This window comes from Tachyglossus aculeatus, chromosome 3 (assembly GCF_015852505.1).
Source record: "Tachyglossus aculeatus isolate mTacAcu1 chromosome 3, mTacAcu1.pri, whole genome shotgun sequence".
NCBI classification, from domain to species: domain Eukaryota; kingdom Metazoa; phylum Chordata; class Mammalia; order Monotremata; family Tachyglossidae; genus Tachyglossus; species Tachyglossus aculeatus.
In genome coordinates this window covers 85,797,506-85,825,490 of record NC_052068.1, presented here as the reverse complement: position 1 = coordinate 85,825,490, position 27,985 = coordinate 85,797,506, and the positions used below count along the sequence as shown (strand labels likewise).

Genomic DNA, 27,985 nt, shown 5'->3' with positions numbered 1-27,985 from the left:
TTATCCAACCCGTGCTCTTTCCATTAAGCCAGGCTGCTTCCCTGTGTTGACAGTTACTTGGTGAAAGTCCCAGAGTGAGTTTGAGTTTACAGTAACCAATGATCAGGAGTCAAAAATCCCCCTCCACGCCCTGACCCCCCATACAAACACACACCCCTAAAGAGAAATCAAGCTCCACCCAGATCACTACTACAATAATGTTTTGTTTGGTCCTGGACATTACAGGGCATGTGACCAGGCTGGATGATACGTGAGTCATGTGATGGGTGACCTCAATCTCAGCCAAGAAGCTGAGAAGCGTGGGAGTCCAGAAACCCGACACACCACCGCACACTACCTCGAGTACGAAGGCGTACAGCACGGACTGACTCTACCATTGGCTCTAGGAACCTTTCTGATGGCGAGGCTGGATTGTGGGATGATAACCTCCAAGTCGGTACTTCTGCTGCTCAGTCTGATCTTTTTGGTAAGTGGGGGACGTGCTGGTTTTCATAGTTCTCCCTCCCATTCTTCTTGCTTCCTCCTTTTGGGGCCGAGCACAGACGGCTAGCTCAAAAACATTGTTTTTACTAGATGACAGGAAGAGAAATGGCGCCGTCAGTTGATCTGTGCTGAAGGAGAACTGAAAGCAATTATGAGAAGTTAGGAGATGCTGCTGTAAGAACGAGCACTTTTATGTTCTGTTATTTTCATCCCCTGAAATTGAGAAAAACTGGTAATCTCATCTAGGGTACATTCATTTTTGAACTCAGTTTATAGAGTAGTTTTGTTACTGAAAAATAAAAAAACTAATAGACAATGCTTTTAAAGGATGCATTTATTTATTCAGGGGATTTATTTATGAGAAATTTTCAGGGGTCTCAAGTTTAAACTGGAGATTCAGGAATTTGCATGACTGTATCAATGTAATCAATCAATCAATCACTGTGAGCCCACTGTTGGGTAGGGACTGTCTCTATATGTTGCCAATTTGTACTTCCCAAGCGCTTAGTACAGTGCTCTGCACACAGTAAGCGCTCAATAAATACGATTGATGATGATGATGATTTGTTGAGCACTTACTTTGTTCTCTGTCTCCCCCTTCTAGACTGTGAGCCCACTGTTGGGTAGGGACCGTCTCTATATGTTGACAACTTGTACTTCCCAAGCGCTTGGTACAGTGCTCTGCACACAGTAAGCGCTCAATAAATACGATTGAAGGAATGAATGAATGAATACAGTATAACAACATAACATTCAATCATTCATTCAGTCGTATTTATTGAGCTCTTACTGTGTGCAAACACTGTACTAAGCACTTGGGAGAGTACAGACACAATCCCTGCCCATTTATCCCTCACTTCTAGAAATGTTTGGTACCATTTCAGTTCCCAGAGCACAAAAGCTCTGAGATTTGAGGTCCAGTGGAGATAGAGGTAATCCTACAAAGCCCAAACAAAATTTTTTTTTTGCATTGCTGAAAAATGGTGGAATATCTTGCTTCAATTCTGAATGAATATCTAGATAACTTACTGGGGCTTTTGTCTGAGACCAAAAGAGAATCAGAGCTCAATATTACCAATATTAGGAATTCAGAGCTGAAGTACCTTCCCAGCAGACTGGTGGTAAAGGCAGTTCATCACTATCATCATCACTATATTAACTGTATTGTTAAATAGGTTGACATTTCCTAAATTCTCACTTTACATGCGCTCATAAAAATTTAGAACTTCATTTTTAACGAGTATACTTGCCTTCGTTTACCAGCATTCTGGAATTTGTTTTCATTATTTAAATAACCAAATATTTTTGTGGAAAAGTAAACTCAGTCTGTGTAGAATATTAGTGATGATATACTTATGCCTTGCTCTTTATTAAGACACAATCATTTATATGATGCAAAACTGCTGAGCACATGAGTCTTCAGTTTTTTTATCAGCATTCTTCTCTTTACACTAGAAAATAAGACTTAAGGAAATACCATTCTTGGGTCAGACTAAGGATCTATCCAGCCCAGTATCTGGTCTCCCAAAGTGGCAATAAAATGCACGAAGGAAACTTATTCTTACCTTCCTCTGTGTGAGAAAGTTGCTTTTTTGAACTTCCAACCATCAAGCTTTGATGGGTGCTTCTTGTCTTGGGTTTTAGGATTTGGTCTTACTGCTTTTCTACCATAACACTGCTGCTTATTAAAAACAACAACAAAAAGCCAAAACCAACAGTTAAGACATATCAGGAGCACTAGTTCTTTTCAAAGTGCCTTGATTCTTGACCTGTAAAACAGAGGCAATAAAATGGACTCAGTTTTCTAGTCTTATTTAATTCAATTAATGTTTTGCTCCCTGCAGTAGTGTAATTCTTTCAATAATTCGATATACTTTCTTTGGCAAGTGTTTGTCTCTTTCCTTCTTGATGTGCTCATTTACTTTTGAAAACCATTTAATTTTCATGGGAGTTTTTGAAGAATAGGTTGAATGTTTACCTGTGTTCATGCAAAACTGTACCGGAAATCTGGATTTCATTAATTTGGCTGTGGTTTTGCATTGAATTAATCTTTGCATAAAATCATCATCATCATCAGTGGTAGATTCATTCATTCATTCAATCGTATTTATGGAGCGCTTACTGTGTGCAGAGCACTGTACTAAGTGCTTGGGAAGTACAAGGTGGAAACATATAGAGATGGTCCCAACAGTGGGCCCATGCTGGGAATGTCTGACTCCCGCTCTATTCTGTTATGGGCAGGGAGCATATCCACCAGTTCTGTTGTATTGAATTCTCCCAAGTGCTTAGTACAGTGCTCTGCACACAATAAGCACTCAGTAAATACAATTGATTGAGACAGGAGGCAAGGAGGTCAGCAAGGAGGCTGAAACAGCCATCAAGGAGGGATAGGATAAGTAGCGTGGCTCAGTGGAAAGAGCACGGGCTTTGGAGTCAGAGGTCATGGGTTCAAATCCCGGCTCTGCTGATTGTCCGCTATGTGCTTCGGACAAGTCACTTAACTTCTCTGTACCTCAATTACCTCATCTGTAAAATGGGGATTAAGACTGTGAGCCCCCTGTGGGACAACCTGATCACCTTGTAACCTCCCCAGCTCTTAGAACAGTGTTTTGCACATAGTAAGCACTTAATAAATGCCATTATTTTTATTATTATTATAAGTGCTTGGATTAACGCAGTAGCAGTTTGGATGGAAAGGACAGTGTGGATTTTAATAATGTTGGTTGAACCAACAGGATTTAGTGATGGATTGAATACGTGGGTTGAACGAGAGAGACGATTCAAGGACGACACCCAGGTTACGGGCTTGTGGGACAGGAAGGATGGTGGTTCTGTATACAGTGAAGGAAGAGAATAAAGAAGTTGAGCATGTTTGTGATTGAAAAAGAGACTTTGAAGGAAATAACTCTGAAAATAACTTAGCAGAAATTTCCAAAGCATCTTACCTTTGCCCAGACCTAAAGGAAATATATTTATTAATTAATCATTGCAATATTGCAAAATTACAACATATGGGAAGCAGCATGGCCTAGTGGATAATGCACAAGCCTGGAAGTCAGAGGATGTGGGTTCTAATCGCAGCTCCGCCACTTGCCCTGACCTTGGGCAAGGCACTTCACTTCTCTGTGACTCAGTTTCCTATCTGTAAAATGGGAATTCAATTCCGGTTCTCATGCCTACTTAGAATGTGAGCCCCATGAGGGACAGGGTCATGTCTGACCCGATTAACTTATATCAACCCCAGCGCTTAGAACAGTGCTCGAAACATAGTAAAGTGCTTAACAAATATCATTAAAAAAAAATTAGAAATATTGGTCATGGCTCTTCCTTGTCATCCTTATTCAAACGAGGCTAGGATTGCCATATGATTATACAGAATGTGAAACAGTCCCCCTGATTACAGCTGATTATCAGGAAGTGATTTTTTTCAGCGACTTCATTAGGAGTAAGATACTAATTCTCTACACACTGATTTTATATAGTTACTGCAAATGGAATTGATCTTGTGGCATTACCTTTTACGACCGTGATTTCTAATTGAGCATAATTGATAGTAACTGCAAAGCTAACCTTTAAATATGGAGTTCAAAATGTTTTAAAGGAAATAGTACCTGGAGTCAGTTACAGAGTACCATTTAAATGACCAAGAATGTAATCATAAAAATGCATTTGGATAATTATTAACATTAAAGGATAGATGAAGTCTCCACGAATCAAGGAAAGTTCATTCTACCAGTGCCAGCTTGAAAGAAAGTATAGTTCTTTAGTTTTGATTATGCATGAATTTCTTATACTTATATACTTATGAATTACTTATATTTCCTGCTCCAAGAAAATCTCACAATAATTACAGAAATAAAGATGTAGATTATTCCAGTAGCTAATAATAATAATAATAACAGTGGCATTTATTAAGTACTTACTATGTGCCAAGCACTGTTCTAAGCACTGGGGAGGTTACAAGGTGATCAGGTTGTCCCACGTGGGGCTCATAGTCTTAATCCCCATTTTGCAGATGAGGTAAGTGAAGTGACTTGCCCAAAGTCACACAGCGGACAAGTGGCAGAGCCAGGATTTGAACCCATGACCTCTGACTCCAAAGCCCATGCTCTTTCCACTGAACCAAGCTGCTTCTCATGATGCTTACATGTGAGCTCATTATAGCTCACATGATGCTGTAATTCTCAACTGTGTAATCCCAATTTACAAAAGTCACTTTCATCGGGTGAAGTACTCCGTTCTAATGCATTTCCTCCAAACTAGATACAGTATAGTACTGTACAAAAAAAATGTATAGCCTCACCAGTTCAAAATCTGTTGTTTTACAATTATTGTCCTGAGGAAGAGTCTAAAAAATAACAAGTTTGTCCCTAAAGCTTGAGATTCTTGTCTCTAACAGATTTGCCCTCCATTTGCCACAATTCAATTTACTTTTCAGTGATATTCTTGGAAATCTAAGGAAACTGTTGTAGGTAGGCCCCAAATTGATGAAGTCCAGGACTTCCCAATGGCCTGCAGCATTACTTAAATTCTTCCTCCACCATTTAGAGGTATCTTACATGAGATAAATGAAATAAATGGAAGACCAAACTTGCTTTTTTCTTAATGGAGGAAAACAACACTTATTTAAACTTCTGTTTGGGGAGACTATGTAGTAGTAAGAATTTGTTTCACTTCCACATTTTCAGCAGTACTAGAAATATCTGTTTGTTAGTATTTCCGAGGGATTCCAAATTTATCTTTGCAGTTTGGGCTCACCTTCCTCTCTTGAAAATGAATCAAAATTACATTGACACCTCAGTGGTCTGCTAAATTACAAATATATATGAGAATGTTTGTTTTTATGTTTTCTCATTTGGAGGCTTCAGTCTAATTGTAGAACATCTATTTGATGGTTTTATAGTTAGTAATAATCATGGTTTGTGTTAACCGCTTACTGTGTGCCAAGCACTGTACTAAGTCCTGGGGTAGAATCAAGATAATCAATCAGTCCATCAATCAATTGTATTTATTGAGCACTTTCTGTGTGTGGAGCACTGTACTAAGTGATTGGGAGAGTACAACACAATATAACAGACATATTCCCTGCCCACAATGAGCTTACAGTCTGGAGAGGGAGACAAACATTAATATAAATAAATTATAGATACGTACCTAAGTGCTGTGGGGCTGGGGAGGTTCTGATGAATAAAGGGAGCAAGTCAGGGTGACACAGAAGGGAATGGGAAAAGAGGAAATGAGGACTCTTGGAGGAGATGTGCCTTGAATAGGGCTTTGAAGGTGGGGAGAGTAATTGTCTGTTGGATATGAAAAGGGAGGGCATTCCAGGCCAGAAGTGGGACGTGGCCAAGGGGTTGGTGGCGAGACAGATGAGATCCAGATGCAGTTAGTAGGTTGGCATTAGAACAGCAAAGTGTAGTAGGAAAGCAGTGAGGAGGGGCAAGGTGATTGAATGCTTTAAAACCAATGTTAAGGAGTTTCTGTTTGAAGCAGAGGTGGATGGGCAACCACTGGAGATACTTGAGGAGTGGGGAAAAATAGACAGAATGTTTTTAAGAAAAATGAGTCGGGTAGCAGGGTGAAGGATGGACTAGAATAGGGAAAGACAGGAGGCAGCAAGGTCAACAAGGAGGCTGATACGATAATCAAGGTGGGATAGGATAAGTGCTTGGATTAACAAGGTAACAGTTTGGATGGAGAGGAAAGGACCGACTGTGAGCCCGTTGTTGGGTAGGGATTGTCTCTGTTGCCGAATTGTACTTTCCAAGCGCTTAGTACAGTGCTCTGCACACATTAAGTGCTCAATAAATACAATTGAATGAATGAATGACCGATTTTAGCATTCTTGTGGAGGTTAATCTGACAAGATTTAGTGATAGATTGAATAGGTGGGTTGAATGAGAGAAGAGATCAAGGATAAAGCCAAGGTTATGGGCTTGTGAGACAGGAAGGATCCCATGTGGGGCTCACAGTCCATGTAGGAGGGAGGACAGGTACTGAATCCCCATTTTACAGATGGCAGAACTGAAGCACAGGGAAGTTAAGTGACTTGCCCCAGTTCAACAGCAGGTAGTTGGCAGAGCTGGGATTAGAACCAGGCCTGTGCTCTCTCCACTAGGCCAAGCTGCTTCCAATGTCTGGTTACAGTGCCGGAAAGATAACAATTACATCTCATTTATCTGGATCAAGGAGTTGGCATTGGAATGGGGTTGCAGTGATAATTTGGGTTTCTGCGGACATGAAATTCACCACCCTGTTGTGGCCCCACTGAAGTCCAATGTCAAAGTTCAATTTAACTTCAGTAAGGGACAGTGGAACACTCACACATAGCTTTCTCTGTTTTAGTTGGGAAAACCTACTTACCCTCCACCCGACACGCTTTATCTTGGCCTACCATCACAAACAGCCACCCTCAACCCCAATTTAGAATGTCTTCTCCACTTCTCTGTGCACAATCATGTGTTTTGTTATGTGTATGCTCCCAAATGCTTAGTACAGGGCTAGGCACACAGTAAGTGCTCAATAAATACAATTGAATGACTAAATGAATGAATTTTGCTTTCAAGATTCTGTCCAACTTCTTTCCACCATGAGCCATTTCTTGAGTAGCTCTATATGATCCCCTTGCTCTAATAACCTTGAATTTCCCCATGAACTTTATAACTTAGTGTTCTCTATTATGCCCCATGTGGAACAACCTCATCACCTCATCACCTTTTACCCCACCAGCACTTAGAACAGTGCTTTGCCTATAGTAAGCACTTAACAAATGCCACTATTATTATTATTATTATTTGTTAAGTGCTTTACTATGTGCCAAGCACTGTACTAAGTGTTAGGGTAGATGCAAGCTGGTCAGGTTGGACAGAGTCTATGTCCCACATGGGGCTCACAGTTTTAATCTCCATTGTTCAGATGAGGTACTGAGGCTCAGAGAAGTTAGGTGCATTGCCCAAGGTCACACAGAAGACAAGTGGCAGAGCTGGGATTAGAACTCAGTCCTCTGATTCCCAGGCTGGTGCTAGTTCCACTATGCCACCTAATTTACCCCCTCCACATTCTGGTGGGACAGACTGAGTGGGGAAGCAGAAAAGAGCTAAGGATTGGGGAGTACAAAGGAGAGGAAGAGCTGGCTTCAGACTTTCAGCAGAGATGGGAAAAAATGCGAAGGTATAGAGGTGGGAAAAATGCACTGCCCCCTCCCATTTCATGATATCATCTTGTGTCTGTCTTGGAGAACTCCAGACCCTGTATCTAACCTTTTCCCTGGAGCAACTGAGTTCCCCTCTAGGGTGCTTTTCATACAAGCCCCATTTCTAGTTTAGGTGGAAGGAGGGAGGTTGCCACTGCCACCTCTGCTGCTCCCCTCTAAACTGTAAGCTCGCTGTGGACATGGGATGTCTATTATATTGTTATATTGTACTCTCCCAAGTGCTTAGTACTAGTGCTCTGCACACAGTAAGCGCTCAGTAAATATGGTTGACTGCCGCTTCTCTGCTGACAGTTTACCCTGAGGCGCCTCCCTCACTCACGGCCTGAAGCCAGACATAAGGGGAGAGGGGAGAGGGGTGGCTTGTGTGAGAAGGAGGGAAGGAAAGGGAAAGTTCAGAGCAACGGATGGAGCAGAAAGCAAGCAGATCCCTGAGAGGGAGGAAGATTTATAGGGACACACCAAAACAGAGGAGAGCATTGAGTTGCCGAGGAAAAAAAGGAATAAACAGGGCAATTGATGAGAGGCACCAGAAGGGAAAGAAAGAGAACGAGAGAGAAAAGGGATGGTGAAAGAGAAAGCAATGATGAGGGTCAAAGACAATAAGCTGAGGCAGATAAATGGAGAGAGAAACTCACAGGCAGCAAGACCAGTGGAGGAAATCTCTGAGAATTCACGACAGAAACAATGAAAAGGAAAGCTTTATAGCATCTATTAAACCCAGGCAAAAACCAGATATTTCCACTTGTGAAATCTAAATTTCTCATTCCCATTCCACCACTCCAAACCATCTGAATCCTTTTCAGTGCTCTCTGAAGAGATATGTTTTATCTTTTCTCACTTCCACATTCTCTACCCTGCATCTCACGAAGAAAAAGTCATTACTGGGTTTAATTAGGCTGGAGGAGGAAAGGCGAAAGGGGACTTAGTAATTCGCTCCAATCTATGCAAAGAATGAGGATGATAATAGTATCTTTCACTGGGAATGAAAGGTGAGGCTTGGTCCTGAGATTGTAGAATCAAGAGCTTGCAAGAAGAAATTGATTTTAGTGCAAGTGGCTTACACAGCGTCACTCACACTCTCTCTCGTACCAGTTATGTTCCAGCTGGGGGAGAGTGCACAGTGAGTGAACAGGCAAGCCAGAGTGCCGCACAATGCGACATGCATGCAGAGGCTTTTGAACGCATGTAGCATTTTAAACCAAATGACCATAGCGTAGTGCCGATGTTGTCCTGTAGCGACATGATTCAGAAGGCTGTTGCTTTGGTAGCTGCCGTGCCTTTTGACACCTACATTGGCCAATTATTTTTTCTGATTACTGCAGGGCCTGTCCACCTCAAGGAATGCTTTAGGTGGTTCTTGGGTCAGTTGGGTAATGGAAGGCATGTCCTCCCAACGGGTAGAACAGGGACTAGGGATTAAAACAGGGACCATCTCCTCATCAAACAGAAATTCCTTACTATTGGCTTTAAAGCACTCCATCACCTTGCCCCTTCCTCGCCTCACTGTTCTTCTACTCTGATCCAGCCCACATACTTTGCTCCTCTGATGCCAACCTACTCCCTGTACTTTGATCTCGTCTATTTTGCCACCGACCTCTCGCCCACATCCTGCCTCTGGCCTGGAAACCCCTCCCTCTTCATATCCTATGGAAAATTACTCTCCCCACCTTCAAAGACTTATTGAAGGCACATCTCCTCCAAGAGACCTTCCCTGACTAAGCCCTCATGTCCCTCTTCTCCCATTCCTTTCTGGGTCACTCTTGCACTTGAATTTGCTCCTGTTATTCAGCCCCACAGCACTTATGTACATATCTTTAATTTATTTATGTTAATGTCTGTCTCTCCTTCTAGACTGCAAGCTCAGTGTGGGTAAGGAATGTGTCTGCCAACTGCGTTATATTGTTATTTTGTACTCTACCAAGAGCTTAGTATTCATTCATTCATTCAGTTGTATTTATTGAGCGCTTACTGTGTGCAGAGCACTGTTCTAAGAACTTGGAAAGTACAATTTGGTAACAGATAGAGACAGTCCCTAGGCAACAACAGGCTCACAGTCTAGAAGGGGGAGACAGACAGCAAAACAAAACAAGTAGACTAGTGCCAATACCATCAAAGTACCCTGTTCTCTACACATAGTAAGTGCTTAATAAATATGATTGATTGATTGATCGATTGTTAGAAACCGGGTCTCTTGATTTACAAACCAGTGTTATTTCAATTTGATGAACAGCAGGGCTGATACAAAGAAATAGCACATAAGTGATTAACATTTATTTTCTTTTTCTCTTGAGTATACTGCTTATATTGAATCAGTTTAAATTGAAATTGCTTTGGTGTCAATACAATCCTCTTTTTTGTTGATTTTTATTATAAGAAATGTTTGGACAATTGTATTTCTGATATGATCTGAGTGCAGTTCTGCTTTACATGGAACTTGTTTCTGGCTCGTGGGCAGGGAGCATGGCTACTAACTCTGCTATGTTATATTGTACACTCCCAAGCACTTAGTACAGTGCTCTGCACACGAGCACTCAGTAAATACTATTGATTGACTGACTGTGCTTTGAGCATTCGTTACATTTGTTATAAAACCACATTTGGGGATTTTTCCGTTGAAACATCCATTTATTTAATCCACAGAAATCAAACCAGAGGCAAAGTTAACCTCTTGTCCGTTTCATGAAATCTTTAGTTCAGGAAGGCATTTATTATGTGGAAAAATAACTTTTGATTATTTTAGACTGCAGGGGCAGCCCTTGGGTATGTCGGAGGGCACTTCATCACAGCCTATGAGGACTATGATGCCTTCTTCAAGGATGAACACATCTTGCTGCCTGCTATCATCATCACAGTTGTTGCTATCGTGATGGTTTTTGTTGGGATTATTGGCTGTTTGGTCACAATCAAAGAGTCCTCTGTTGGACTCCGGCTTGTAAGTATTACTTTTCCTGCCTCCCTCTGAATGCCTTGTTTGGAATGAATCTCAGAGATGTGGCCAGCTTACTCGGGTGTACACAAAGTCATTTTACCTCCTCACTAATTCTAATATCAGGGTTTCAGCTGATTACTGGCCAATCGGTAATTACCGGCCATGCATGTGATCAATCAATCAATCAATCAATTGTATTTATTGAGCGCTTACTGTGTGCAAAGCACTGTACTAAGCGCTTGATCAGTACAATTCCTTACCCAGGATTGGAAGGCAGCACAATATCTATCAGAATCAGGGCTAATTTGTGTCAGAGTTCACTAAGGCTCCACTCCCTCAATTTGGGTAAAAACACTGGCATCTGTAATCCCAGGTTTACAGACACTGGAAGAATCACTGCCCCAGTACAAGTGGGTTGTCCTTTAGTTTTTTTATTTTTTAAGTGTGATTTGTTAAGTGCTTACTATTTGCTGAGTACCGTTCTAAGCACTAGGGTCGACATAAGTTTATCTGGTTGAACACAGACTCTGCCCCGCATGGTGCTCACAGCCTAGGTAGGAGGGAGTAGGATTTCATTCTCCTTTTTACAGATGAGGAAATTGAGGTGCAGAGAAGTAAAGTGATTTTCCCAAAGGTCTCACAGCAGTCAAGTGGCAGAGATGGGATTAGAACCCAGGTCCTCTGAGTCCCAGGCCTATGGTCTTGCCACTAGGTAACTCTGCTTTATCTGAAAGACAGAGAGATGTATTTTTACATCACTTGAAACATACACTCTAAAAGATATAGAAGTGTTCTGTGACCATAAATCTCCCCATTTTCAAACCCTGCTGAAACCCTACCTCCTCCAGGTGGTTTTCCCAAATAAGTCTTCTTCTCCCCAAATCTCCACCGCTCTACTGTCATCTCAGCATTTTTGCACCACTTCTCACTGTACCTCTGTATATATTGTTTTACATACTTCTTCCTCCAATTTATAAATTCCTTTATGTCTGGCTCCCCAGTGAGAATGTACGCTCCCTGTGGGCAGGTATCGTGTCCACAATGTCTACTGTGCTCTCCCAAGTGCTTAATACAGTGTTCTGCATTCAGTAGGCACTAAATAAATACTATTGATCAGTACGCTCTACAAAGATGAATTAATCTTTTTGTATTACTGGCCAACATATTTTTAGAGAAGGGTAGTAGTCCTTGGACCTCACACCCATTTCACTACAGGTTTTTCTCTGTATTGCTTACTGATAACTAATACTGCTACCAATCAACCTATGCATCAGGCAGAAACTCCTCACCCTGGGCTTCAAGGCTGTCCATCCCCTTGCCCCCTCCTACCTCACCTCCCTTCTCTCCTTCTCCAGCCCAGCCTGCACCCTCCTCTCCTCTGCCACTAATCTCCTCACTGTGCCTCGTTCTCGCCTGTCCCGCCGTCGACCCCCGGCCCACGTCATCCCCCGGCCTGGAATGCCCTCCCTCCGCACATCCGCCAAGCTAGCTCTCTTCCTCCCTTCAGGGCCCTACTGAGAGCTCACCTCCTCCAGGAGGCCTTCCCAGACTGAGCCCCCTCCTTCCTCTCCCCCTCCTCCCCCTCTTCATCCCCTCTGCCTTACCTCCTTCCCTTCCCTTCAGCACCTGTACATATGTATATATGTTTGTACGTATTTATTACTCTATTTATTTCTTTTACTTGTACATATCTATTCTATTTATTTTATTTTGTTAATATGTTTTGTTTTGTTCTCTGTCTCCCCCTTCTAGACTGTGAGCCCACTGTTGGGTAGGGACCGTCTCTATATGTTGCCAACTTGTACTTCCCAAGTGCTTAGTACAGTGCTCTGCACACAGTAAGCGCTCAATAAATACGATTGATATTGATTGATTGATTGGTTTTTTCTTAGTTTGATCTTTCAAACTGCTGGGATTGCTACTGATTGCCAGGAAGGCGGCTGACCAACTTTTTCAGTTTTAAAATCTTCCTTTGAAAAGCGATATTGGCCTAGAGAAATAGTCTTGTGTGTTCATTTGAATGTCATGGGCTTTGTGTGGTATGGTATTCTTCACAAATATATTTCATTGTTAAATGCCTCTGTGGGCAGGGATTGTCTGTCTTTATTGCTATATTGTACTTTCCAAATGCTTAGTACAGTGCTCTGCACATAGTAAGTACTCAGTAAATATAACTGAATGAATATATAGTCTGTGCTTCATTTGGGACACCGATATGCACTGTGAAGAGAAGCAAGGACAAGCTGGGGTGGAACCTACCTCTTCGTTTTGTGAAAATACATATATTTTCTTTCCAAAACATTAAACCGTTGTCACCTCCTCTTTTCACTTTAGTTCCTGGTCATTCTCTTGCTGATGTTTATTACAGAAGTAACAGCTTTCATCTTGGGATTTATGTACAGGCAGAAGGTAAGTGGAATACCCAAAAGAGTGCCCCTAACCTACAATAATTAAATTACTATTACCACAGCAAAAAAGTGCCCCATCCTGCAGGCATAAATGACTATTACCATAGCAAAAGAGTGTCCATATGCTATAGGTATTAAATTACTATTACCACAGTAAAAGAGTGTCCATACCCTACAAGTATTAAATAATTATTACCATAGTAAAAGAGTGCCCTTATTCAACAGGTATTAAATCACTATTACCACATTAAATAATGACAATGATAATAATAATAATTGTGGTATTTCTTAAGCACTTTCTATATGTCAAGCACCATTCTAAGCACTGGGTTAGATACAAGGTAATTAGGTTGAACATAGTCCCTGCCCAACATGGGGCTCACAGTCTTAATCCCCATTTTACAAATGAGGTAATTGAGGCACAGAGAAGTTAAGTGACTTGCCCAAGGGCACACAGCAGACTTGACAGAGCCAAGATTAAAACCCATGACCTCTGACTCCGAGGCCATGCTCTTCCCTCTAGGCCACACTGGCTCTAACAAAAGAGCACCCTTTAGCCTGCAGGTATTAATAGAATTATTATTACACCAAAAAAGTGCCCTTACCCCGAAGGTATTAAATTACTATTACCATAGGAAAAGGTACAGGACCTAGGGTATAGCAGAGAAACAATTAAATCAGTGTATAGGGTGAGAGTGGATGGATTATATGAATCTTTCAGGGATAACATTCTAAAAGCCAGTGATTCTCTCAAGGAGTTCTTAATTTGGTGTTCTCCCAATGAAGTTATTAAAATAATTAAATTGCTAAAAATTAATCAATTGTATTTTTGAAAAAGTATTTTCCATTCATTTTATTTAATATTTAAATGTCTCATGCCTTTCACTTGAAACCCATGCTCATTATTAGTTTAATGTGTAAACAGTGTGACCCCAAATATTTATATGGCTGCAGTAGCAACTGTAGTAGGCTTTTTTTAGATCCACGGCTCTAGCTCCATGTGATAATTAGGAAAAAGGAACTTATTCTGAGAGTAAATGAAGAAACTTAGTTGCTCAGCAAAGTTTATAGAGCTCTTTAGGTTACTCTAAAATGGCTGGTAGTAAAGGCACTGGTCTGATGGATTTTCTGGCAGCAACAGAATGAAGAGGATTGTGTAATAGATCAAATCGTATGCAGTCTATGCTTAATGAATGCAACAGAGGACGCCTGATCTGGGGTTAAACTTTAATTCTGATTTCCTGGGAAACCCTTCTAGGTGAACTTGTTAGGAGGAGTATCTTAAGTCCCTGAAACATTCATCCAGGGGCTGCTCTAAATTGATGATCAATGATAAGTCTGAAGGTGACTGAGGTCACATTCCAAGCTGCACCAAGAAAATCGTTCTTCTATATAAAGGTTTTTATTGTCAATTCTGAAATCAAGGCTCGTATCAAATTCTGTTATCGGGGAAGCACTATGTCCAAACTATGCTTTTGTAGCAAGCAGTAAGCAGGGCTAAATTTCAGGATCCTGGTGGCCAACAGTGAGCCCAGACAGGAAACCGCTTGAAACTGATCTGGAAAGTACCAGTTAAATAGAGGTTGGGAAGAGTGGCTGAGGAGTGGAATATCCTTTACTTCTGCTAGCCTTCTTGATTCCAAGGAGGTTCTTTACTCAAGATAAGGTGCACTGAAAGTAAAATAGTTTTTTGTGACTACTCAGCCCAGCATGGCCTACATGACTCATCCAGGCAGAGCTGAGGGGCCTGGATCAACAGCTCCACTGAACCAGCATTACCAGGCCCTTAATCAATCGTATTTCTTGAGAATTTACTGTGTACAAAACCCTGTACTAAGCTCTTTGGACAGTACGATGTATCAGACACATTCCCTGCCCACGAGTTTACAGCCTTAATCAGGAAGTGGCGAAGCTGAGGGTGGAGAGCTGAGAGGATCCAGGGACGGGGGTTTGGCTCGGGATTGTGGCAAGCTACCTTTAACCGAAATACATTTTCACAGGTGGTGACAGAGGTACAAAGCACCATGCGTACTATCTTCCAGACATATGATGGAAAGAATCCGGAGACAGAGATGGTGGATTTCTGGCAGAATCAGGTATATTATTGGTAGACAATTTCTGATTGCTTTTGAAAGACCTGTTAGCATTTATAGATCTTAGTGATATAAAAAAAACAACCCTGTAGTATCCAAGTGGAGTTTCTTCCAATTCACCATTGTTTCTATTCCTTTAACCATTACTGAAAATTTATGTTCCTTTGTTGATGTGTTCCAAGTATTTATTTAGTATTAGATTGCCCTGCACAGAAAATATTTCAATATATAAGCCTCATGAAGCCAATATGAAGGTCAACTAAAGAACACTTATGGACAACCAGCAGATTTGAATTTCCATTTGTACGTCTTTGTCTTTACAACTCTGACTCAACTGCCATTCTTAAAACATGCATCTTATTCCTAGCCTCAGCCCTTTTGTACATATTTATAATAGATTTTTGTTTATATATTCAATTATGCATTTGTTTTTTCACCATAATATAGTTGAAATTCTTCCTGTTATATACTGCTACTCATACTTTTGTAAAATCATTTTTGTCTTCCTGTCTCTCCCTTTTGATTGTATATTCCTTGAAGGCAGGAAATGTGTCTTGCTTCTATATGCTTTCCCAGGGGCTTAATACAGAGTTTCCCACTCAATGTGTGCTCCAGAAATAACACAAATGAACCGACTGTGACCCAGTATTCTACAAAGATCTGATGGTGACTGACTATGTTAGTGTAGGGTTTCTCAAACTGTAGGTCACAACCCCTGGTAGGCTAGGAATGGTATTTTTAATGGTATTTATTAAGTGCTTACTAATATGCTAGGCACTGCATTAAGCACTGGGGCAGATACAAGACGATCAGGTTGGAACACTGTCCACATGGGGCTCAGAGTCTTAATCCCCACTTTACAGATGAGGTAACTGAGGCACAGAGAAGTAAATTGGCTTGCCCAGGGTCACACCGCAGACAAACAGAGGAGCTGGGATTAGAATACTAGTCCTCTGTTTCCCAGGCTCATGTTTTGGGTTGCAGAGATTGAAGTCCCCAATTTTTTTTTTCTATGGTATTTGTTAAGTTCTTACTATGTGCTAGGCACTGTACTAAACACTAGGGTAGATACAAGATAATTATGTTGGCCATAGCCCCTGTCCCCCATGGAGCTCACGGTCTTAATCCCCATTATACAGATGAGGTAACTGAGGCACAGAAAAGTAAAGTGACTTGCCCAACGTCACCTAGCAGTTAAGTAGCAGAGCCAGAATTAGAAAACTAGGTCCTTCTGATTCCCAGGCCTGTGTTCTAGCCACTAGACCACACTACTTCCAAGGTGTTTCCTCCACAACATTTCCCAGAACCACCCTTTGTTTTCCATTCAAAGGCCACCAATCTGGCTCAGACACTTAAACCCAATGTGGGCCAGAGATTGTGTCCAATCTGTTCACCTTGTATCTATCCCAGCATGGGACACCCTTAATAAATACCATTATTATATGCACTAGAATATAGTTCTCTATCTACTAGTCAATCCTGCTTCTCCTTACTTATTTGTAATAATGATAATAATATTTGTTAAGCACTTACTATGTGCCTAGCACTGGTCTAAGTGCTGGGGTAGGTACAAGGTAGACAGGTTGGACACAGTCCCTATCCTACATAGAGCTCACAGTCTTAATCCCCATTTTACAAATGAGGCACAGAGAAGTGAAGTGACTTGTCCAAGGTCACAGAGCAGACACGTGGTAGAGCTGGGATAAGAACCCATGACCTTCAGACTCCCAGCCCTGTGCTCTATCCACTAAGCCATGCTGCTTCTCTGTCCAAAATAACTGTTGGCTGAGGTGCCAGTGAAACTTGTTGACACAACCTTTTCTTTCCCACTCTATCATCACTGCTCTGCTTTTCATCTAGTTCACTCCTATGCTCCACCTCCTCCACCCCCGCACACCTTTACCTTGTCACTTCCCATTAGCACCTTTTCTTTTTGTCAAACTCTCCCAGGAACCCTGCCTCCTGGGTAAAGGGAAGATGTTACCATTCCGCATCTTTCCAAATAGGCAGAGAAGTCTTGGTTCATTTTTGAATGTTTGGTGGAGAGTTGACATGGCAGGGAGAGGAATGAGAACCATCAGGAGCATCGTGGGACAAAAAAGTTTGAGAAGCTCTTCCTTAGTGCAGAGCTGTATTGCCTTTCTGAAATTTCCCACCCCGCAAACTGAGGGAAAATTCAGATGTAAAGTCCACGGTTTTTACTGATTAGAGTGAATACTAGACTGGAAAATTAATATTTCATTCTGTTTCATAGTTTCAGTGTTGCGGTGTAAAGAATTATACTGACTGGACTGTTACTCAGTGGTTCAATACCACCGGAGGCAACCGTGTCCCTCAGAGTTGTTGCAAACAGGGATTTAAGAACTGCACAGGACTTCTCAGTGAACCTCAGGAACTCAATACAATGGTAAGAATCCCCTTCAGGTCCTCTAATTCACACTGATTTTTTTAATGGTATTTGTTAAGGGCTTACTAAGTGCCAGGCACTGTACTAAGCACTGGGGTAGATTCAAGCTAATTAGGTTGCGCAGAGTCCATGTCCCACATGGGGCTTGCAGTCTTAATCCTCATTTTAAAGATGAGGTAACTGAGGCAGAGACATGTTAAGTGACTTGCCCAAGGTCATAGAGCAGACAAATGGTGGATCCAGAATTAGAATCCAGGTACTTCTGACTCCTGGGCCTGTGATCAATCTGTTTAGGATAAGCTGCTTCTCTGCTTCATTGATGCTATCTGATTTCCTACAATACAGGATCCACTTTGGCCTCTCTGGGAATTATTAAAGAAAAAGTCAAATTCAGCATAAAGGAAGACATACTTTGAGGTTTTTTTATGGTATTAATCGATTACTATGTGCAAAGCACTGTTCTAAGATCTGGGGGGGATACAAGGCGATCAGGTTATCCCACATGGGGCTCACAGTCTTATTCCCCATTTTACAGATGAGGTAACTGAGGCACAGAGAAGTTAAGTGGCTTGCCCAAGGTCACACAGCTGACAAGTGGCAGAGCTGGGATTCAAACCCATGACCTCTGACTCCCAAGCCCGTGCTCTTTCCACTGGGCCATGCTGCTTCGGTGTACTTAACTTCTAGAGAATCCAGTTATTTCCCCAAACCAAAGGGAAATGTCAAATCCTATATTTGAGACCTCTGACAGTAATGTGACATCTCCAAAATGTCTACAGCAAGTTTCAATGTAAATCCCACACTTTGTTCTCATAACATTTTCTATTCCTTTATTTTGATGAACTCACTAATTATTGTTTCTGGAATGATTAGAGTTAGTGGATGTTAGCCTTCAAAGCAGGTCTCTGCCTTCAAACAAAATCACGGAAAAATAATGTAAATCAGACCTGTGTCCAGATTTGCCAGTGATGCCATAAAAATAGATGAAGTACAGAAAGGAGCTTGATATCCTTAAAAGAAAGGATACACAGGTGACTTTCTTCACTTCAGTGCTTGGAAATGTATTATTACTGAAGTTCACATTTTCTGAATGGTGGCCTCATAGTCTGAATAAGTTAATGTAGCCTGTTGGAATTGTCTTACAACCTTCCGAGGACAGGGGGATGATTTAGATATTGTGAAGTAAAGAACCCACTGAATTTTTACAAAGTTTAAATATAGTATCTAACTTAAGCACTGTGGACTGTCATGAAGATGTAACTCACTAGAGATCTGCTATGTTCCCCATATAGCAGTTGGTAATATGTTACAAAAATGGGCTTCTTATTTAAGGGAATGGGATTATGTGCTCCTTTGTGGATGGTGTGGAAATCTGTCTCCCTGTTTGCAATTTTGCATTTCCCTTTGTTTCCAAGTATTTAGGGTATCTTCCCTCCAGCACTTCTAGTTCAGCATGTCAAAAAATGATCTCTCCAACTTCTTTCCCAAACCCTCTCCTCCACCTAATTTTCCCACCACAGTTAACACTACCATCATCCCTGTCTACCAAGCCTGGAACCATTATTCTTAGCTTCTTATTCTCATTCAACTCTGCCATTCAGTCTATTAAATCCAGTGGTTTGGGGTTTTTTAAAGGTATTTGTTAAGCACTTACTATGTGTCAGGCACTGTGCTAAGAGTTGGGGTACATTATAAACTAAAAATCAGCTTGGACACTGCCCCTGTCCCAGATGGGACTCATAGTCTTAATCACCATTTTACAGGTGAGGAAATTTAGTGGCAGGTAAGTGGCAGAACCAGGAATAATAATAATAATAATAATGGTATTTGTTAAGCGCTTACAATGTGCAAAGCACTGTTCTAAGCACTGGGGAGGTTACAAGGTGATCAGATTGTCCTACGGGGGCCTCACAGTTTTAATCCCTATTTTACAGATGAGGTACTGAGGCACAGAGAAGTTAAGTGACTTGCCTAAAGTCACACAGCAGATAGTTGGCAGAGCTGGGATTTGAACCCATGACCTCTGACTCCAAAGCCCGTGCTCTTTCCACTGAGCCACGCTGCTTCTCCAAGGACAAGAACCCAGGTCCTTCTGAGTCCCAGGCCTGTGCTCTATCCATTTGGCCATCCTGCTGCAAAGATGTTCCCTCCACAACATTTCCCAGAGCACCCTTTCTTCTCCATTTGAACGGCCACCAAACTGGCTCAGACACTCAAACCCAATATGGGCCAGAGACTATGTCTAATCTGTTTACCTTGTATCTACCCCATTGTGCATGGCCTCGTGGCAAGAGCACGGGCTTGGGAGTTAGAGGACCTGGGTTCTAATCCCAGCTCTGCCACTTGTCTGCTGTGTGACTTTGGGAAGTTACTTGACTTCTCTGTGCCTCAGTTCCCTCATCTGTAAAATGGGGTTTAGACTGTGAGCCCCATGTGGAACAGCTTGATTACCTTCTATCTACCAGGGCTTAGAACAGTGGTTGGCACATAGTAACACACACTATTATTATTATTAATAAAATAATATAATATATAATAATAAATACCATTATTATAGCACATCTTTATAATGTAATATAATCTTTATAATATAGTATGTTTACATTTATCTGTATAATATAATCTTTATAATGCAATATATTTATAATATATAATAATAAATACCATTATTATAGCACAAGTTTATTACTATAACAGGTACCTCATTGGTCTTGCTGCCTCCAGGACTTGAGTCCATATTTCATGATCCTGCCCTTAGATCACCTGTCTAAAATGTCATTCTGCACATGTTTCATCCCAGAATATATTTCAGCACTCGTAGTAATTGCAGCTATCCATTTCTCTCTTCCTCAGATAGAAGCTCCTGACCATTGCTTTTAAGGCTTTCCATCATCTCACACCCCTTTACCTATCCACTTTCTTCTCCTACTACACCCCAACTCACATTCTCCATTTCTTTCCTACTTACCTTTTCACTGTGCCCATTTCTAACCCAGACCCCTGGCTAATGCCCTTCTTCCTGTGTGGAGCTCCCTCTTCAAATTCACAAGACCTCATGCGCACTGAATTTACTATACTTTTCCTTAAATATGTAATCAGGCGATGACATTTTTTCTTCCTGACAGGGCTGTGCAGGAATAATGGAATCTCATATAAAGGACCTTATCAATTACACTATGATTGTCGTCTTAGGATTTGCCATTGTGAAGGTATTTACCGATAGATTTACTGCTTACTTGACAAACAAGTACATGCTTACCTGTTTATTTTGAACACCAATTGACCTCTGACTCACAAGCCCCTGCTTGTGAGCTATGAGGTTAACAATCTTAATCCCTATTTTACAGATGAGGTAACTGAGGCACAGAGAATGCAAGTAACTTGCCCAAGGTCACATAGCAGACATGTGAGACAGCCTAGATTAGAACCCAGGTCCTTCTACTCCAAGGTCCATGCTCTATCCACTGGACCTTGTTGCTTCTCACAATTCCTGTCAATTTTTACAACTCCTGTTGGGTTTGCCCACTTCACAGTACACGCTAGATCAGAAGGTTCGATCAGAAGGTTTCAACACTAATAGTTTAGCTCAAGTAGGCGAAGCAGATGTTAGAAGTCAGGCCTCCAGATTCCCAGAGCTGTGTTCTTTCCACTGAAAACCAGGGACCAGAGAAACTGCCAATTCCAGCACATGCTTACCTTAGTGCTCTGCACACAGTAAGCGCTCAAGAAATACGATTGATTGATTGATTGATTTTCCTCCAGCTCCACTTTGTACGCTGGACAAAAAGCATGGATGACAGTGAAACTGTTGTGGGCAGGAAACGTGCCTTTCACCTCTGATGTAGTGTACTCTCCCAAGGCACTCAATAAATACCATTGATTGATTGATTAATTAAGTGGTGGATAGCATTTCACAGGAGGAGATGAGACATCAAACAAAGCTGCTATGAAGACCTCTGTCAGCATTTGTCTGGATTATGTGAATTTGCTCGGAAACAGTGATATAGATTAGGATGCCATTTTGAGATAAATAACTTCTTTCCAAGTCTGTTTTCTCAGAGTATGCTTTTACCTTTCAGTTTTTTGGAATGCTGAGTATCTTGGTAATCGCGTGTAAGAAGATTGACAATGGATACCAGCCCCTGTACTCAGGAGTGTTTGCTTGAACAGACAAGATGGGAGAATGATTCTTCATCGGATCCTAGGGCAAATAAGGCTTTTAGAGATTATTCCCAAATAAATTGTGCTGATTCCTATTATTAAATATTTAATTAACACTTGGACAAAGATACTTATTGCTTTGGAAGGTTTGGGGGGCACTACATAGTGAGAAATGGAATACGACTTGCAGTTGAAAAGTTTTCATATACTGCTCCTCAGATTTCTTACTCTTAAAATATTTGAACCCAAGTGCTTTAATTTCAGATTATTCTAAGACTGAGGTAAAGATTTTCCAGTCTACCACTCTTTCAGTGTATAAACTGGTCCTCTTGCAATTTTAAAAATTCTTCTGGTATCTCCTCTATAATTAACATTCATTTTGAAGAGTTTAGTTTTCTTTAAAAGACTAAAATTATTATAGTCATTAAATTTGCTTGAAAATACTGTGATTGACAGGGGGGGGGGGACCTTCCAGATAAGTTCTTATGACTGACTTAATTCTCTGTTCCATGAGAATGTGAATTTAAAATACAGTATTATGGATTTTTTCTAGCACTGATTTTTTAAATCATTTAGTGGTTTATTAGATCGAATTTTGCTTTTAACCTGAATAATACCTTGAACAGACAAGATGGGAAGATGATTCTTCATTGGATCCTAGGGCAAATAAGGCTTTTAGAGATTTTTTTTAGGCTTTTTGCTAACAAACTGCACTGTAAACATTTTCTACATCATAATTTTTGGTTCATCATTGTTCTTGCCATTTTAAATTTTGAAGTGTTAAATCTGGAAATATTTCTGGCACAGATTGAGATAAACTACTACATATTGACAGCACATCAGACTAAAGACTGTATTTATCCTTTGCAGCAAATGAACTCCCATATACATTTTTTATGAAAAATAACACCATGCCCTAACTTCCCCCTGATTAGTAACTTCTTCCCCTCCAATTTCTGAAGATTTTGAGTATCCTTTGGAATAAGGACAATTTCAAAAGACATCTTTGTGATTGTTAAAGGTCAAGCTTTGAAATTATTCAACAGTTTTTAAAGCATGAGAGGACTGGAAGAATTATTATGTACTAAATTGAAAATTTAAGGAAACAGAAAAAAAAATGAGCCAAATAAAAGAGACAACTATCTTAAATAGAAAGTATGTACATTATTTTCAAGAAGTGCTGTATTGAAAGAATTATTTAGTTAATGTTACTTACATCCTATGTTGGCTTTTCATGACTAGCTATGGAAGTTAATGATAAATTAAATGTGCTTATTTTTATTCTAATATTGCACTGTCGAAATGTATTTTAATTATAACTTTCACATATGGAGGGTTATGTCACCTATTAATCATCTCTTGTCTATCTATTGTCAGCTGGTAGTGTTCAGGAAGCCCTTGGTATTCATTTTAGCGAATAATAAAATACAACTGATTACTTAAATATCAATTAGCTCTTTGTTCCCTGCTAATCCCCATTCCCCCCATTTTCATGGTAAAAAAAATAAACCAAAAGCTTGCAAATTGAATAATATTGCCATTAATATAGTGGCTCTGTCTGTCATATCTGTCTCTTTCACCTATTTCAATCAATCAATCGATCAATAGTATTTCCTGAGCATCTACTAAGTGTAAAGTAGATTACTTGGTAAAGTACAATGTAATTAGAAGGCACGATCCCTGCCCTTATAGGATTTTACAATTTTTTTTTGCATTATTTTGAGTTTTATTCATAGTGTATTACTTGGATCTTATTTTAGCTCTATGATGAAGGGCATAATAACATTTTTCTAGCATTTTTCTAAATGAACAAATGCTATCAAAAAAATCACATAACCGGAAAAAAAATTGAGAAAAATATAATTCCGTTCAGGTAGGTAATAATTTCACCTCCAGAACAGATGGTTATCAATTCTTTCTTAAAAGAAAGAGATTCAATAACTTTATAAAGTTACAGTCTATAGACTCTTGCAGAATTTTAATTTTTTAAACAGTTTTATGATAAAAATTCCTAATTTGCTGACAACTGAAAAAGACTGAAACCTTCAGTTGTTGAGGATTTTTTCACATTCTTTGTCACAAGTGCTCTGTCTCTCCAACTCTAAACCTTTACTTCAGCTAATAGGGGTGAAAATCTGGAAGAATATCCAGTCCTCTGAGCCCTGCCTAACAGGGCTTCAGCCTTAGCACTTGTACTTCCCAAGCGCTTAGAACAGTGCTCTGCACACAGTAAGCGCTCAATAAACACGATTGATTGATTGATTGATTAGCATTCAGACAGGCTCCCTCCCTGCCATCAGCTCCTTTTTGGTCATTTGGGGTAAAGGGAATACAGAGGCAGCTTAGCTTATAACATCTCTATCTCTCCTTCCCTTCCCTTGCTCTTTTCCATAAATAAATAATAATGATGGCATTTGTTAAGGGCTTACTATGTGCAAAGCACTCTTCTAAGTGCTGAAAAAATATGGAACGCTTCACGAATTTGCGTGTCATCCTTGTGCAGGGGCCATGCTAATCTTCTCTGTGTCATTCCAATTTTAGTCCATGTGCTGTCAAAGATATACAGGAAGCTCTAATATCTGTAATTTACTGATTTATATTAATGTCTGTCTCCCCTGCTTCCAGACTGTAAGCTCATTGTGGGCAGGGAATGTGTCTGTTTTATTGTTACATTGTTTTCCTGAGCACTTAGTACAGTGCTCTGCACACTGTAAGTACTCAGCTTGTAACCTCCCAAGTGCTTAGAACAGTGCTTTGCACATAGTAAGCGCTTAATAAATGCCATCATTATTATTATTATTATTACTCAGTGAATATGATCGACTTCAATCGATCAATGGTATTTATTGTTTGCTTACTTTGTGCAGAGCACTGTATTAAGCTCTCGGGAGAGTTCAGTCCAACAGAGTTAGAAGACGCATTCCCTGCCCTCAGCGAGCTTATAGTCTAGAGAGGGAGACAGACATTAATATATAAATAAGTAATTTATTATATATAACTTGAAGATATGTACACAAATTTAAAGGTATGTATGTAATCAATTTGAGCTCTAAGCTTTGTCCTCTCCCCATTACAATAATAGTACTTAGTACAGTGCTCTGCACACAGTAAGCGCTCAATGAATTCGATTGAATGACTAATAACAATTGTAGTATTTGCGTGCTTACTAGTGCCAAGAACTGTACTAGACACCAGGGTAGATGCAAGATAATTAGGTCAGACACAGGCCCTGTCCCGCCTAGGGCTCCCACTATAAGTAGGAGGGAGAACAGGTATTTAAGTCCCCGTTTTACCGATGAGGTAATTTAGTGTGGCTCAGTGGAAAAGAGCATGGGCTTTGGAGTCAGAGGTCATGGGTTCAAATCCCTGCTCCACCAATTGTCAGCTGTGTGACTTTGGGCAAGTCACTTAACTTCTCTGTGCCTCAGTTCCCTCATCTGTAAAATGGGGGTTAAGACTGTGAGCCCCCAATGGGACAACCTGATCACCTTGTATGCTCCCCAGCGCTTAGAACAGTGCTTTGCACATAGTAAGCGCTTAATAAATGCCATTATTATTATTATTAGGAACAAAAAAGTGACATGCCCAAGGCCACACACCGGGCAAGTGGCAGAGCTAAGCCATGCTGCTTCTCCATTTTATCCCTTGGGATAAAATGAAGAAGAATGAGGAGAAGAGAAGAACTGCTACTTACCTTTCTCCAGCTTATCTCTGTACGTTGGACAAGGGACATGGAGGACAGTAGGTTCGCTGTGGGCAGGGAACGTGTTTACCAACTCAAACTGTACTCTCCCAAGTGCTTAGTACAGTGCTCTGCACACAGTAAGAGCTCAGCAAATACCACTGAACCCAGGATAGTACTATTACTCATCCTTCTGAATTAAAGGCCTCTCGGCAGGCTTGCACCAAAACGATTACGAAACGGAGGTAGAGCTCAAGGCGTGGTAACTGTAGCAGATGCAACAAGGGGCAATTTGTGGATGACACAATCATGACATTTCTAACCTCACACCTGCAAGGAGGTAGAAGTGGGGAGTATGGGAAATGGATGAATATAAGTCTCCTCTGCCATTATACGTCAACCCACTCTCTGCCCCAGCTGGGTGGGAATCTGATGAAAGAGGAAGGTGGGAGGCACAGGGAGAAGTGTCATCCTAGTTTCTGTGCCCAGATGGATGAGGGCTACAGTGAGAAGCAGTGTGGCTTAGTGCACAGAGCACGGGCCTTGGAGTAAGAATGTCATGGGTTCTAATCCCTGCTCTGCCACGTCTGCTGTGAGAACTTGGGCAAATCACTTCACTTCTCTGTGCCTCAGTTGCTTCATTGGTAAAATGGGGATTAAGAGTCTGAGCCCTATGTGGGACAGGGACTGTGTCCAACCTGACTACTTTCTATCTACTCCAGCACTTAAAACGGTGCTTAGCATATTGTAAGCACTTAACAAGTACCATTATTATTATTATTATTATTATTATTATTATTATTATTATTATTATTATTATTATTATTATTATTTTATTACAGCAGTGAAGAAAAGTAGCAGGAGAAGGATGAGCAGAAGGTAGGTTACAGTCTGCAAGGCTCTGTTAGAACATTTGAATGGCGATCTTCATTAGTACCTATTCCTTTATTAAACAGCCTATTTGATGCAGCGCTGTGTTGGGAGGGAATGTGTTTACCAACTCTGTTGTACTCTCCCAAGTGCTTAATACAGTACTCTGCACAACATAAGCACTCACTAAATACCACTGATTGATTGATTCAACCTGAGTTTCCAATTTGTACCTGGCAACAATAAATGGCAGAGGATGACAGCTAGTCTTCTGAATAACCTGCTCTGTACTTTTTCCTTTCCATGCCATTTCTATTTCTACTGCCGAAGGCTCTTCGAGCACCAGAGCAATTTCTTTGCCAGATAAGCAGTGGGGGTTACACAGGGGCTGAGTTGTATAAGATGAACACTGATGTAAATTGGGCCATTGCCTCGGTCTGTCATCTGTGCAGTCAAGGATTGATAGCTTGGGTTTTTTTTTTTCAGCCTTCCACCTACTCCCCTTATTCTTCTCATTCTCATGCTTAGAGAAGCAGCGTGGCTCAGTGGAAAGAGCATGAGCTTGGGAGTCAGAGGTCATGGGTTCTAATTCCAGCTCCACCACATGTCTGCTGTGTGGCCTTGGGAAACTCATTTAACTTCTTTGAGCCTCAATTACCTCATCTGTAAAATGGGGATTAAGACTGTGAGCCCCACATGAGACAACCTGATCACCCCAGCGCTTAAAACAGTGCTATTATTATACTATTATTATTATATTATTATATATAATATATAATGTATAATATATTATTATATTATTATAATTAGTGCCAGCACCTGGAACAGTGCTTTGCACATAGTAAGTGCTTAACAAATGCCATCATTATTATTATTATTATTACTATTATTATAAAACAGTATTATTATTATCCTTGAGTCCCAAAGAGGCCAAATTTAGGTTTGTTCAGCCTGTACTAAAACTTGAACAACAACCACCAAATGAGAGTAGAATGTAGGGGTTAGACCAGCCCAGGGTTAGGTTGATCAGAATTTGGTCCTAAAGGCAGTATGTCACTGGGTGACCCGAATATAATACACACCTCAGCACTATTTTTGAAAGCTCCCTGCAGCCTGATGGACAGCAACAGTTGGGAAAAACTAGGTTTGCAGGCAAGTGTGTTAGGCAGATAGTGAATGGGGCTGGATAATAGCAGAAATCACCTAGAAAGCACCTAAAGTGGAGAGGAGCCGTCAAATAAATAGTTGTTATTAATATCAGCATAACTATTCTGGCTCTTGATTATTTCATCCTGTGACCAATCTATCAATGAGAGCCCAAACCACCATCATCATCATCATCATCAATCGTATTTATTGAGCGCTTACTATGTGCAGAGCACTGTACTAAGCGCTTGGGAAGTACAAGTTGACAACATATAGAGACAGTCCCTACCCAACAGTGGGCTCACCGTCTAAAAGGGGGAGACAGAGAACAAAACCAAACATACTAACAAAATAAAATAAATACAATAGATATGTACAAATAAAATAAATAAATAAATAAATAGAGTAATAAATGCAGCACCACCAATGCAGACTCCAGAGACATGTTATGGATCAATTGCTGATATAGTCCAGGATCCGTGAGTCCCACCGGAGGCTATGTCCGATCACCTCATGGAATTCAATTCCCTCTCCGGCCCTTCTCCCCTCGCCCCAACTCCTCCCCTTCTCTCCAGGACGTTGACTTGGAGGCC

At 40.7% G+C, this 27,985-nt stretch overlaps 1 protein-coding gene and 1 non-coding gene across 2 annotated transcripts; one reads left to right on the top strand and one right to left on the bottom strand.

The window, feature by feature from the left end:
- Positions 1 to 249: 249 nt before the first annotated feature.
- Positions 250 to 22,241, top strand: LOC119925877 (tetraspanin-36-like). Its single transcript, XM_038744383.1, has 7 exons — positions 250 to 466; positions 10,437 to 10,628; positions 12,960 to 13,034; positions 15,034 to 15,129; positions 17,381 to 17,533; positions 20,659 to 20,742; positions 21,613 to 22,241. Exons 1-7 carry the CDS (start codon positions 263 to 265, stop codon positions 21,697 to 21,699), a joined length of 891 nt encoding a protein of 296 aa, XP_038600311.1. The 5' UTR covers positions 250 to 262; the 3' UTR covers positions 21,700 to 22,241.
- A 1,911-nt stretch (positions 22,242 to 24,152) lies between these two features.
- LOC119926326 lies at positions 24,153 to 24,258 on the bottom strand. The gene has a single exon (XR_005450212.1). It is a non-coding gene; the product is annotated as a U6 spliceosomal RNA (small nuclear RNA).
- Between the last annotated feature and the right edge of the window lie 3,727 nt (positions 24,259 to 27,985).

Coding starts and splice junctions, on each gene's coding strand:
- LOC119925877 (XM_038744383.1), top strand. CDS start 263: ATGGGTGACCTCAATCTCAGCCAAGAAGCTGAGAAGCGTGGGAGTCCA. Junction 467..10,436: donor TGCTCAGTCTGATCTTTTTG/GTAAGTGGGGGA, acceptor TGATTATTTTAG/ACTGCAGGGGCAGCCCTTGG. Junction 15,130..17,380: donor TGGATTTCTGGCAGAATCAG/GTATATTATTGG, acceptor TCTGTTTCATAG/TTTCAGTGTTGCGGTGTAAA.